This window comes from Perna viridis, chromosome 12 (genome assembly GCF_037379345.1).
Source record: "Perna viridis isolate PV_CMFRI_1.1 ecotype Kerala chromosome 12, ASM3737934v1, whole genome shotgun sequence".
Lineage (NCBI taxonomy): Eukaryota > Metazoa > Mollusca > Bivalvia > Mytilida > Mytilidae > Perna > Perna viridis.
In genome coordinates, this window is record NC_142456.1 from 15120389 (window position 1) to 15134121 (window position 13733).

General features: G+C 37.0%; 1 protein-coding gene and 1 non-coding gene across 3 annotated transcripts; both read right to left on the reverse strand.

The window, feature by feature from the left end:
• Nucleotides 1-5664: 5664 nt before the first annotated feature.
• Nucleotides 5665-5848, reverse strand: LOC148601341 (U2 spliceosomal RNA). Its single transcript, XR_015917532.1, has one exon. It is a non-coding gene; the product is annotated as a U2 spliceosomal RNA (small nuclear RNA).
• A 1473-nt stretch (nucleotides 5849-7321) lies between these two features.
• On the reverse strand, nucleotides 7322-12071 carry LOC148601342 (uncharacterized protein KIAA1958-like). Of its 2 annotated transcripts, none has more exons than XM_088556142.1 (4): nucleotides 11768-12071; nucleotides 8853-9110; nucleotides 8474-8620; nucleotides 7322-8215 (listed from the first exon to the last, which is right to left on the reverse strand). In XM_088556142.1, the coding sequence occupies exons 1-4, from the start codon at nucleotides 11814-11816 to the stop codon at nucleotides 7434-7436; spliced, it is 1236 nt and encodes a 411-aa protein (XP_088412268.1). In that variant the 5' UTR covers nucleotides 11817-12071; the 3' UTR covers nucleotides 7322-7433. The 2 variants fall into 2 exon arrangements, with proteins under 2 accessions (XP_088412268.1, XP_088412267.1); XM_088556141.1 differs by lacking the exon at nucleotides 11768-12071 and adding an exon at nucleotides 9742-10594.
• Between the last annotated feature and the right edge of the window lie 1662 nt (nucleotides 12072-13733).

A 13733-nucleotide genomic window follows, 5' to 3' on the forward strand; every position in this document is an offset into this window, starting at 1 on the left:
ATTTGTCGACCCTACTGTCCTTGTGTCCCATCCCGTTTTTCATTTCATCATCATTTCATGTTCATTTTATCATCAATTTCATGTTCATTGTTTGAATATAGCTGAAATATTGCTGCTCGGACGTTAAACCCAAACAAACAAACAAAATAGACCTATCCCTTACGGCACATGTTTGATCAATGCCAATAATAGAATCACAAACTAAAAACATCTTATTACAAATTAGTTTGCTCAAGATTTTAACATCTAAATTCATCAAACTTGTAGGTCTATAACACTTCATATCAAAATTCCTAGAGTTATCTTTACATATAAGAGAAATATAACTGACCTTTTGAGAATCAGACATATTATTCTCTTCAAAAATAACATATAAATTAAGTAATAATGGTGCAAAATTATCAATAAATTGTATATTAAAACTCTTTTGTCAACCCATCAGGGCCGGGCGACTTATTATTTTCCATACTCTTTAGAGAAATGATAATCTCTTCAATATTTAAACAAACATCACATAAATCTCTATCCGTATTTTGTAATACAGGTAATTCTTGTAAGAAAAAATCTTTAATCTCATTATCAATAACTTCAGCCGTAAATAAATAAATTAGAATAAAAACCTTCAAAGTGCTTTATAATATCTACACTTTTTGTATAAGTACAATCATTACTCTTTATTACACTAACATTATTCTTCTTACTATTTTTCACCTCATTGCATTTTAAACACAAACTAGGTCTCCCTACAACAGAAAACAAGACCTTTTTCCCATTAATACTCTCAGTATAAGGAACTGTTCCTACTAAATGTTCAGTTGATACAATTTCAACATTTATAACACCAGTTTGTATAGATAATTCACTCTCTAATAGCTGAGAATCATATTCGAATGGTCCCGAAACGTTTGAGATAAGATTCGACTGGATCAGATGCATAATGCATCGGATACCAGTGAACACGCATCCTAATAATTCTACGATCTAGCCGATCAAAGATAAAATCGTTCCTCGCACGTTAAAGAACCCTGCTGTGGTATTCGATAGGAGTAGGAACCTTTGCGCTCCGCCACAGGAGGCTAAATTGCCCGACTTTACCCACCCCCCTTTTTCTAGTGGCAATCAAGATTTGTCGACCCTGTTGTCCTTGTGACCCATCCCTTTTTTTTATCATTTCATGTTCATTTTATCATCCATTTCATGTTCATTGTCTGAATATAGCTGAAATATTGCTGCTCGGACGTTAAACCCCAAGAAACAAACAAACATAACACCAGTTTGTATAGATAATCCACTCTCTAATAGCTGAGAATCATATTCGAATTTTCGAATGGTCCCGAAACGTTCGAGATAAGATTCGACTGGATCAGATGCATAATGCATCGGATACCAGTGAACATGCATCCTAATAATTCTATGATCTAGCCGATCAAAGATAAAATCGGCCCCACCACGGTTATCCTTCCTTCCCTCACTAGTACAAAAAACATCTACCAAATCATGTGAGGAAAACGTGACATACCAGTCTCTAGACGAATACGAGCACTTGTACACGGCGACAACTGATTCTAAAATGCTTAATTCCTCAAAATTTTCTCTAAGGATCTTTATTAAACCGTCACGGTTTGAAATATTCACATTGTTGACTTTAACCTTCAGAGTACGCCTCGCAATATCGGGTCGTAAAGCCATGACTTTTACACATAAATATTACATTCAAACAAATGAAAAATTATGTGAAAAGCTCGCTACTTTGACTATAATGCATAGATCATAGCCAAAAGGCCGAGAAGCGATGCCGAGTTACAGAAAGTTCTCGTAGATGTTCATTGTAAACTTCTCTCTTGAAGAGGTTTTTTTCTCTCAATTTCTGTGCAAAATTTCCAACCGTTTTCCCTTCAAACCTGTACTTAGCGGCACTGGACTGTCTGGTGTCATTTATGCTTCATTGTCGATTTCGTCGAAAGTCAGCAAGTCTGCTGAAATTTATAAAAGGGAAAGTTTTGCTATCACACATATAGGGCAATGCTAGAAAAGGAGAGACAACGTTTGACATACGTATTCGACATTGCATTTAAATCAAGGTGTCGCTATAACGTACTGTAATCGTCGATTTTTCTGTCACTCGGCTATTTAAATACGACGGAAGAAAAAGTGTACGAGCATGGAGGCAATCTCGGCGGCTCTGTCGAAAACCGTCTGTAAAGGTCCTCGCTTGCATGTAGTGTCCAGCTCTGACCAGGGTGGCGGGTTCTGTGATTTTTTTTCCTGCTGTTTCAATGCATTTCGCATCCAAGAAAAAACAAAACATCAAAAACACATTCCGACTTCGCAATTAGAATTCAAGTTAAGTTACATTTAACATGATACTTTCAAATTAATTCAAGCCCCCGACCGGGACTCGAACCCAACACCTCCGGCATGCTGGCTCAGCGTATCTACCGCTAGGCTACGGATGCTAGATGAAGAATGTGCCTTAAAACTTCGTGTCAATCCTGCGTCTTAATTTTTGTCAAAAGAAAAAAAAAACAAAACAAAGGCGTTCAAAGGGAAATAACTGGAATAATAGAAAATGCTTAGTGTCATCATAACATATTGATTTCAGACAATTTTCATAAGAAAGTCGTGTCACACAATAAAGAAAATAGTGCTCCACGTGCAAAACGTGTTTAGCATGTCACGGACGGCCTAGGTCTCGATCCTCAAAAAATCACCTGCCTAATATCTGGGGAAATTGCATGAGCTTTGTTTACTTACATTTCTAGCAGCGGGCGACGTCCCATGTGTACTCTCGTCGATAGGGGAATTTGCGAAACAATAAGTAAGGGGACATAACGTCGTCTTGCACTTCCGTACGTCTGTACTTTATCTAATGGTCTCGTCCGTTTGTGAATAAAGAAAAGCTGCACAAAATATAAAAGATGTGCCGGTTTAATTTTTTTACTTCTTTTTTTTCTATTTTTTTTGGGGGGGAGGGGTAGCAAATCTAAAATAATAAATAAATAAAATAGTAATAAAAAAATAAAATATAAAAAATAAAAATAATAATTCTCATTTACAGGTCGGTCGGGTCCCTATGTTTTCATTATTATTTTTTTTATTTGCTTTGGCCTATTATTATTTTATTATTTTTTTTTTGCTGTCCCTCCTCGGGAGAATTATTTTTTTACCCTATGTATTTGACCCCGTGCAGGTCCGGGTGTTAAAAGAATAGGCCTGCAGTAGCGCTAAGCTTGTCGTAAAAGGCGACTAAATAGTGCTCAGAAACATAGCCGGGGGCTAGGCGCTCTGCTCACAGAGCAACTGGGATGTGTGCCCCATGTGGTGGAATGGGGTACCCCTGGCGTGTTACATGCTGGGGTGGTCAGGCTATAATACGGAAAACCTGACCGCAAACCATAGTGGTGCACCGTTGGGAAAGATGCCACGTTCCTCGCACGATAAAGAACCCTACTGTGGTACTCTCTCGGAGTAAGAACCATAGGACTCAGCCCAGAAGGCTAAATTGCCCGACCCTACCCACCTCTCCTTATTTCCAGTGGCAATCAAAATATTTCGACCCCATTATCCTTGTGTCCCATCCCTTTTTCATTTCATCATCATTTCATGTTCATCGTCTGAATATTGCTGAAATATTGCTGCCCGGACGTTAAACCCCAACAAACAAAGAAACAAATAAACTGCAATAGCAAATGCAATAAAATATACATCATTTGAACCTTTGTAGTAGTATATTTTTCATATATATTCTTTCTTACATGCGACTTTTGTTGCATATTGCAACTGCATCTGCCTCGTCCAGGTCCCGGTGTTATAAGAATAGGCCTGCAGCAGCTCCAAGTTTGTCGTAAAAGGCGACTAAATAGTGTTCAGAAACTTAGCCGGGGGCTATGTGTTCTGCGCACAGAACAACTGGGATGTGTGCCCCAGGTGGTGGAATGGGGTACCCCTGGCATGTTACACGCTGGGGTTGTCAGGCTATACTACGAAAAACCTGACCGCAAACCATAGTGGTGCACCGTGTTGGGAAAGATGTCACGTTCCTCGCACGTTAAAGAACCCTGCTGTGGTATTCGATAGGAGTAGGAACCTTAACACTCCGCCACAGGAGGCTAAATTGCCCGACCTTGCCCATCCCCCTTTTTCTAGTGGCAGTCAAAATTAGTCGACCCTATAATCCTTGTGTCCCATCCTTATTTCATGTTCATCGTCTGAATATAGCTGAAATATTGCTGCTCGGACGTGAAACATGAAATGATGATGAAATGAAAAAAGGGATGGGCACAAGGATAATGGGGTCGACAAATTTTGATTGCCACTGGAAACGGAGAGGTGGGTAGGGTCGGGCAATTTTGCCTCCTGTGGCGGAGCCCTATGGTTCCTATTCCGGGAGAATATCACAGAAGGGTTCTTTAACGTGCGAGGAATGTGGCATCTTTCCCAACACTATTGTTTGCGGTCAGGTTTTCCGTATTATAACCTGACAACCCCAGCATGTAACACGCCAGGGGTACCCCATTCAACCACCTGGGGCACACATCCCAGTTGCTCTGTGGGCAGAGCGCCTAACCCCTGGCTAGCTTTCTGAGCACTATTTAGTCGCCTTTTACGACAAGCTTGGCGCTGCTGGAGGCCTATTCTTTTCACACCCGGACCTGCACGGGACACATATAATACGGAAAATGGGTAATGTGTCGTGACACCTAAAAATATTAACAGACTGAAACAGAGGAAAAAATTTATGGCCTTCTGCCCTCCTCAGGAGCAAGAAGATCGTTGACACAGATAGTAGAGACTTAAGTATAGGTCCAATCACGATGTCCTTTTCATTTCATCTTGATTATTGTGAAGAGACGTCAAGTTCAAGATCAAATAAATAAAATTTATGTAAAACGTGGTCTTGTGGAGGACCGGGTGTCAAAAGATTTGAACTGCAGCAACGTTGAGTTCATTATGTAAGGCCTCTCAATTGTGCTCAGAACCCTTTAATGGGGTATCCTTGACGCGTTACATGCTGGAGTTGTCCGGCTATAACACGAACAACTTGCCGACCCTAGCATTCTGGAACCCCGTGCAGGTCCGGGTGTTAAAAGAATAGGCCTGCAGTAGCGCTAAGCTTGTCGTAAAAGGCGACTAAATAGTGCTCAGAAACCTAGCCGGGGGCTAGGCGCTCTGCCCACAGAGCAACTGGAATGTGTGCCCCAGGTGGTGGAATGGGGTACCTCTGGCGTGTTACATGCTGGGGTTGTCAGGCTATAATACGGAAAACCTGACCGCAAACCATAGTGGTGCACCGTGTTGGGAAAGATGCCACGTTCCTCGCACGTTAAAGAACCCTGCTGTGGTATTCGATAGGAGTAGGAACCTTTGCGCTTCGCCACAGGAGGCTGAATTGCCCGACCATACCCATCCCCCTTTTTCCAGTGGCAATCAAAATTTGTCGACCCTATTATCCTTGTGACCCATTCTTTTTTTTTTCATTTCATGTTCATTTTATCATCCATTTCATGTTCATTGTCTGAATATAGCTGAAATATTGCTGCTCGGACGTTAAACCCCAACAAACAAACAAACAAACCATATGTATTTGTCATGTCCGCTGTGTGTACTGTGTAGCAGTTTAAAGGGAAATCTGGTCTTCTATTTAATTTGATTCTCTCCCGAAAGGGAGAGTGGGCCGATCCTGGAGGTACTGCAATACCAGGCCAACCCGTGGCAAGAGTGGTGCAAGCATTTAACATCTCACCCAGGTGCAAAAATCAGTTTAATATCGAAGTACCCACACAGGGCACGTATCAGATATTAAGCTGATAAGAACAGATACTTTTTTTTTTATATTTCAAACATTTAATTACTATATTACTGGTAGTACTAATTAAAACAGCAATATCACAGATAGAACAGCACTATAGTAATATAATACAACAATTAAATACTAATATCCGTCAGGCAACCTGACACGATAATTATGAAAAATATATACATACTTGTGCTAGATAATCCAGCAATAATTTTTACTTAATATGAAAAACTATACAACGTGGAACATATTCAAGATATAAAATAATTTATGCAAAAGCAAGACGATCTATATATTCTGCACAAACTACATGAAATGGATCTTCAGATCATCATTTTGTAAAGAACAGAATAAATCTGTCAAACACCAATAATCACAAAATGTCTCCGTAGAGAATCTCTCAAAATCAGCCAAAATACGTAAACGTAACTGCTGTAGGAAAAACATATATGTATCATTAGGAAGTACATGCTTCCTATCAAACTTTTTAACATTTCTATGTAACCACACAGATTTACAAAATAAACTAATTAAAAGTAACGCAATGCTCTTGAACGTATTTGATGGACAATGAATGTCCCTAAACAATATATGTTTAAACTCTAACAGAATACTTCCATGAGACACAGCAAGTATCCAGTTTTTCAATAATAATAACTGTGAAATATGACCACACTCAAAGAACAAATGTCTTAAAGTTTCAGGTCTCCGTGCACAAAAAGTACAAGTATTAAGCTTATAAATATTGTAATTAAACATCAAACTATTCGTAGGTAAAATACCATGAACAATTCTAAATATAACATCTCTAGAAAATCTGTCTATAAACTTATCAAAAACATTTTTAAACACTTGTTTAAAATTAATCTCTGGACTATGAACAACAATCCTAGGTTTATAATCTTTACAATCTAACAACTCATTGTATATACTTCTTGTAGTTATTCCCCTTAAATTCACGTCAGTACAGTTAACCTTGAACTCATTCAAAACCCTAAGACAACATAAATAAAAAACAGGTATATACTCACTATGCGGTATATTTAAAGAACCAAATGTATAATTATAGAATCGAAGATTAAATCCAATCCAATAAATGGACAGGTGAACATATTTTACCTTTCTACACTCGATAATATCACTAATATGTTTCAAGCGCAAGGCTTTTAACTTAAATTCTATATCAAAGACATTTAAACCGCCTTTAGATTTATCTAAATACTATAGGGTTATTAAATGGTTATTTTCATATTAATCCTGTATTATGTCCAAGTACAGTCGTATTGGGTTGAGATCACTTGTATTGGCCCGAGGCGAAGAACTTAGCCATAAAGTGATCCCTTTATGAAACATACATGTAGATCAATTAAATGTATGAAAAAAAAGACATATTTTTTTTAAATTGTCAAGGAATTGACTGAAAAAAAAAAAAACAAAGGACAAATCTACATGGTAAATCAGATTTTTTTCGAACAAATAAATCTGAACAATAACAATTAACATATTGCAATTAACGTTCATTGTTAAAATACATGTATTTAAATTTCTTCATTTGAAGAACTTGAGAACAAGAACTCCTGTGAATTTGCTAAGAGTAACAAATTAAATTGAGTTCAACAACTTTTCAGGTTGCTGTTTATATATTGTCATCATTTGGTCTTTTCCCACCAGCACGGACAATGTTTAAATTGATAACTCCTCCATTAATGGTAGCGCCACAAAAAAGGGAAAACGGATTACTTTCCTTTTTTTGAGCAACGGTCATCGTATTAGATTGAGATGAAGACATTGATTCTGCAACTTTCTGAATTGGGTTATTATTATTGTCATGGAAAAATTCTGCTGTAATCTGACTAGAATTCTCATTTTCAATTTTGTCTTCAGCATCGTGACAGTTTGATTCTTCAATGTTGATTTCACTTGAGTTAGTATTTACATCAACTTCATCTACTTTAGGGAGGAAAGTATGAGATGGTATATCTGAAGCAGTTTTCTGTTTTTTTAAATTGGGTGCAGCATATTCATTTAGGGTTTGGACACTTTTCCAACCACCCAACTGAGCAACATCGGTATTCGGGAGATCTGCATCAAGTAATGTTGTAGCAAACGTTTTTCGGGTCGAATGATTAGTTTTTCTCCCTTCCAGTTCACCAAGATTGGCCATTGTTTTCATCATTTTTCCAATAGTGTTTTTTCCAAGCGGCGCGTGTGAATACCAAACATCTGTTTTTGGATTTTGAAGCGGACGCAAATAAAACCTCTGGGATTTTTCATTTCTTATATCTTCCGGCATATGCTCAATATATGACTTATACATTTTTACTGGACAATTCGGATTTGTAGGTTGAGCAAACATCTTTGGCGACACATTTCTAAAGTCTCCTTTTTTGGCTCCATTTCTGGTTTTTGTACTACGTTCTGAAATTAGAATTTTGAAAATATTGTAAATCTACATGTAAATTTTAATTAGATAATCTATGGAAGAATCTATCAAAATAAAGTATTAACATGATTAACAAGGATAATTATCAAAAACAAAATACAGTTGACTACATCTTTTAGATTTTATAACAAAAAAAAAAACAATAGTTTGATGAGGAAAATGGCTAATGAATTGTGCAACGTACATGACATAATATGCTAAAAAGTATAACAAATATCTAATTTTCAACATACCAGTGAATTCAACATACTCAGTTCCCCTAGGATCTTTCTTCAGTTCCAAATCTCCATTTAAAAGGTTTACATGGTCCTGGCGTCCCCTAAAGTTGAAGTAGATACCATTGTTCATCCACACTGTATTAAGTAAAGACCTTGGGTTACCTGAAGTACAAAATTAATTAAATTTGAATCATATGAACCAATTATTCTAAACCTTAAACTAAAAAACAAATTTAACAGATTTGCGTTGTATTATGCTTCTAATTTTTTTTTCAAAAAGAGTTAAAAGGCTGTTTCAAAAATGCACTTTGAGTTAACTTTGCATAATAAATATTTATAATTGAAAAATGGTGGATACATTTCCAAATTTAAAGAGTGACATAACAAAACTCACTTCCTCCAAGAATCTGTCTCTCATATAACTTGTTTGTTTCAGCTTCATCAATAGGATCTGCCTTGTTCTTTTTACTTCCTTTTCCTTCTGCTTTTAAGTGCTTTCTTTTAGATTCTAACACTGCTCTGGAATGGGCGAACACCCTGTCAGACTTAATATCAATTTGACTTTTGTTATTTCTTAAATGTCTATCAATACTGTTCTTAATACTTGTGATGGAGTCCGGCTCATACTCTGATCCATCTTTTTTTCGTACACCTGAAATTATAAAGCATAAAATAAGATATTAAAAATATTTAGCAAATCATATTCATATCTAGATCCACAACAAAATTTTGTAAAAATATAGGGAAAGGGGGTGGGAGTGTAGGGCAATGGCAAATTTGATTTCATTTTTATTTCATTTTCATTTCAAAATATTATTTTGTCATTTCAATAAGGAAATAATGGCCTACTTTTACTTTAGGGGACCCACAACCTATCCTTGATGACATCACAAGGAAGGCCGAAATGATTTGGACAATAAAATGTGTGAAAAAAAAATGTGATATTTAAAAGGCCCAGAGAATTTCTTTTACATTTGCTAAATCAATAGTCTGCAAAAAATGTGACAGGTAAAATCTGGCTAACAGGGAGTCAAGTTCGACTGCTGGAATATCTGTAACATCTCTATACTCCTCTGTGGCCAACAACCAGTCGTTGAAAATCTTCATATCAGATTTGGTCTTATAGTTGGTGTTTTTATTTCTGTTGCTTGCGATGAAATTGTCTGTGTCCTCTGTAGTCACTGGTATAAAACGTTCATTTGAAGGGAAGGGAGGACTCTTTTGATAACTGTTACTTGGAAGGGTGTTTTCCTTTTCATCATGGTCATCTGTTTCTTGCTCACCAGTGACTGGCAGCTCAACATAAACTGTTCCGCTATCGTCCGTCTGGACAGTTTCTGCAAGGGCTGACGCGAGGGCAAACAGTTCACTCTGTTCAAAAAGTGTTTCGTACCTCATAAGGTCATGCGTCAACACCTCCAGCATTTCCTCACAACTTTTAGCATGCCGATCACACATCCTTTCAGATGCATCCATGTTTGTTTACTAACATCTGCTAGAAATTGTAAAACTATAGTCTATTTCGGATAAAAGCGATAGTTATGGTCTATTCCACATAACACTGTGAATTTATAGTCAGTTTTGGCAAACAAAATGGCGGACAAGTTTAACTTTTATACAGGGCCAGAATTAATACAGGGCATGTGCCCAGTATTAAATTAATACAGGGCAATTGCCCTGTATAAATTATGGTTGCTAAAACCTCCTGTTGTATTAAAGGGGCAATTTACATTGTGTTTTAAGTCATCAGTTAATAAATCGTATTCTACTCATAGGCTCAGCCTTACTATTCCATATAAAGCTAAAAATACATTTCTGAAATTTCTTAATATAAAACTTCGACATGTGCATAACACTGCCAATATACCATAGCTTTGAACAAGCAAGTAAGTTACAAATAATAACTTTCTCAACAAGAGATAGCTTTCTACGCTTCCAACTATTCAAAACTTTTTCAAATTTAATATAAACAGGATTCCACAAATCATCCTGTGTTAACTTATTACCAATCTTAATTCCAACTATCTTTAAAACATCAACAAAATCAATACCAAAACGATGGTTTTCTTTTCTATTTTTCCAAGCCCCTAAAAATAAACCTTTAGTTTTCTGTAAATTCAACTTACTACCACTACCTCTACCAAATAAATCAATCCAATACAAAAACTTGCTTATACTTTTATCTGTAGTTAAAATACCAGTACTATCATCAGCAAAAGCTGAGATTTTACATTGTTCCGAAGAACCTGGAAGCTGAATACCTTTAATATCAATATCAAGAATAACTTTTCTAATAAATGGTTCTAAACATAGAACATACAATAATGGTGACAAACTACACCCTTGTTTTACAGATCGAGTAATTTTAACAGGTTGCGAAATAAAATTATTCACCAATACACAAGAAGACAAATCATTATATAATATCTTGATCCACTTAATAATATTTGGACCAAAGTTAAACTTTTCCAATACACTAAACAAAAAGTCATGATTAACTCGATCAAAAGCTTTCTCTTGATCTAAAGAAATAAAAGCACATGGTAAATTTTTCTGATTCACATAATCGACAATATTACGGTGCAAATGACAATTATCTAAAATAGACCTCCCCCTAATAGCACAAGTTTGGTCTATACCAATAATACTATCCACAACCTTAGACATTCTATTACAAATAAGCTTACTTAAAATTTTCACATTAATATTCATTAGACTAATTGGTCTATAACACTTCATATCATAATGCTTACTAGTATCTTTACATATTAAAGAAATATAACTCACTTTCTGAGAATCAGACATAGTGTTCTCAGTAAATATTAAATGACTATGACAACTCTTTGAAGAACAATGCACATACAGACAAACAATAGAATTACATACCTTAATAGTAAAGGTGTAAAGAAAAAATTACAATCAATTATACAAACGCACAAGGCGTTAAGTATAACTACAAAATAAGTAGGGTAAAATCTCTCTGAAGTGAGTAGATTTTGGAAATAAAATTGAAACAATAGAATAGAATGGATATGAACTCTAAAGTGAGCATTTAAAGGTCTAAATCTAGAATGAAAATAAATGAACAAAAGTTCATTGATAAAATGAAGAAAAACGTACTCTAAGAAACCTTTATAAATGAAAACGATATATAAACAAGTAAAGAAAATACTTGATAAAATACCCCATAAGGCTAAACAATCCAAGGACAGAAGGGCAGTCTTATCAGGGGACATTAAATTACAATCAGAATCCATTATACAAGCCATGGTTGTAAACAGAAATATATATATGTGTAAATATAGTTACATATCTGGCGGATCGCCCAGGAAATAAACCACTCTGGAGTCTTTAACATCTAACTCCTCTTCCGGAGAAGAACCTTTCCGTTTTCTTCTCTGGTGGACTGTATTCCACTCATCACCAGTGGCACTATTCTCTTGCCGCACTTGGCCTGCAAGAGAGTCAGCAATGGTCAGGTTCTGCCGCACTTGGCCTGCAGAACCGACCTCAGTAGCGCTCTGTCGCACTTGGCCTATAGAGGCTTCCATCGCCTCCTGCCGCACTTGGCCTGCAGGAGGGTCTGTATTATTAGCAGCTGCATCTGCGTAAGTCCTCCCTCTCCCCTCAGATACCTTGCGCGGACACTTGGCTCTGCTATGGCCTATCTGATTACATTTTAGGCTCATACTTGGACGGCCCAAAACGGTGACTAAAACTTTCTTCCCTTCAATTGAAAAAGTATAGGGAATCTCCTGGTACTGAGATTCAGTAGATAGAATCTCGGCACAGATAACCCCTGTCTGTATGTTGACACCATTCTCCAAGAGTTGAGTGTCATAGTCAAATTTCCTTACTGTTCCAAAACGCTCCAAATACGTTTTCACTGGGTCGGAACTGTAGTGCATTGGAAACCAATGCACCCGGATATGGACCGTACGACGGTCCAAACGATCAAACACAAATTCCAATCCACCACGTGTATCCTTACGACCCTCACTGGTGCAAAAAACATCGACAGTATCGGCCGATTTAAAAGTGATATACCAATCTCGGCTATAGTCCGAACACTTGTAAACAGCTGTAATAGTAGTATAAATAGACAGTTCCTCAAAATTATCGTTCAATAATTTCAACAGTTCAGATCTATTGGATACAGGCTGATTAATCTTAACCTTCAGGGTACATCTCGCGATTTCCGGACGAAGGCCCATACTTTACACTTTTAATAATAAATATAAATACTTATATATTAAGCGAAAGCTCGCTACTTTGACTATAATACGTAGATCATAGCCAAAAGGCCGAGAAGCGATGCCGATTTACAGAAAGTTCTCCTAGATGTTCATTGGAAACTTCTCTCTTGAAGAGGTTTTTTTCTCTCAATTTATGTGCAAAATTTCCAACCGTTTTCCCTTCAAACCTGTACTTAGCGGCACTGGACTGTCTGGTGTCATTTATGCTTCACTGTCGATTTCGTCGAAAGTCGGCAAGTCTGCTGAAATTTATAGAAGGGAAAGTTTTGCTATCACACATATAGGGCAATGCTAGAAAAGGAGAGACAACGTTTGACTTACGTATTCGACATTGCATTTAAATCAAGGTGTCGCTATAACGTACTGTAATCGTCGATTTTTCTGTCACTCGGCTATTTAAATACGACGGAAGAAAAAGTGTACGAGCATGGAGGCAATCTCGGCGGCTCTGTCGAAAACCGTCTGTAAAGGTCCTCGCTTGTATGTAGTGTGCAGCTCTGACCAGGGTGCCGGGTTCTGTGATTTTTTTTCCTGCTGTTTCAATGCATTTCGCATCCAAGAAAAAACAAAACATATCAAAAACACATTCCGACCTCGCAATTAGCAATTACAATTCAAGTTAAGTTAAGTTACATTTAATATGATACTTTCAAATTTTTTCAAGCCCCCGACCGGGACTCGAACCCAACACCTCCGGCATGCTGGCTCAGCGTCTCTACCGCTAGGCTACTGATGCTAGATGAAGAATGTGCCTTAAAACTTCGTGTCAATCCTGCGTCTCAATTTTTGTCAAAAGAAAAACAAAACAAAACAAAACAAAACAAAGGCGTTCAAAGGGAAATAACTGGAATAATAGGAAACGCTTACAGTGTCACCATAACATATTGATTTCAGACAATTTTCATAAGAAAGTCGTGTCACACAATAAAGAAAATCGTGCTCCACGTGCAAAACGTGTTTAGCATGTCACGGACGGCCTAGGTCTCGATCCTCAAAAAATCACCTGCCTAATATCTGGG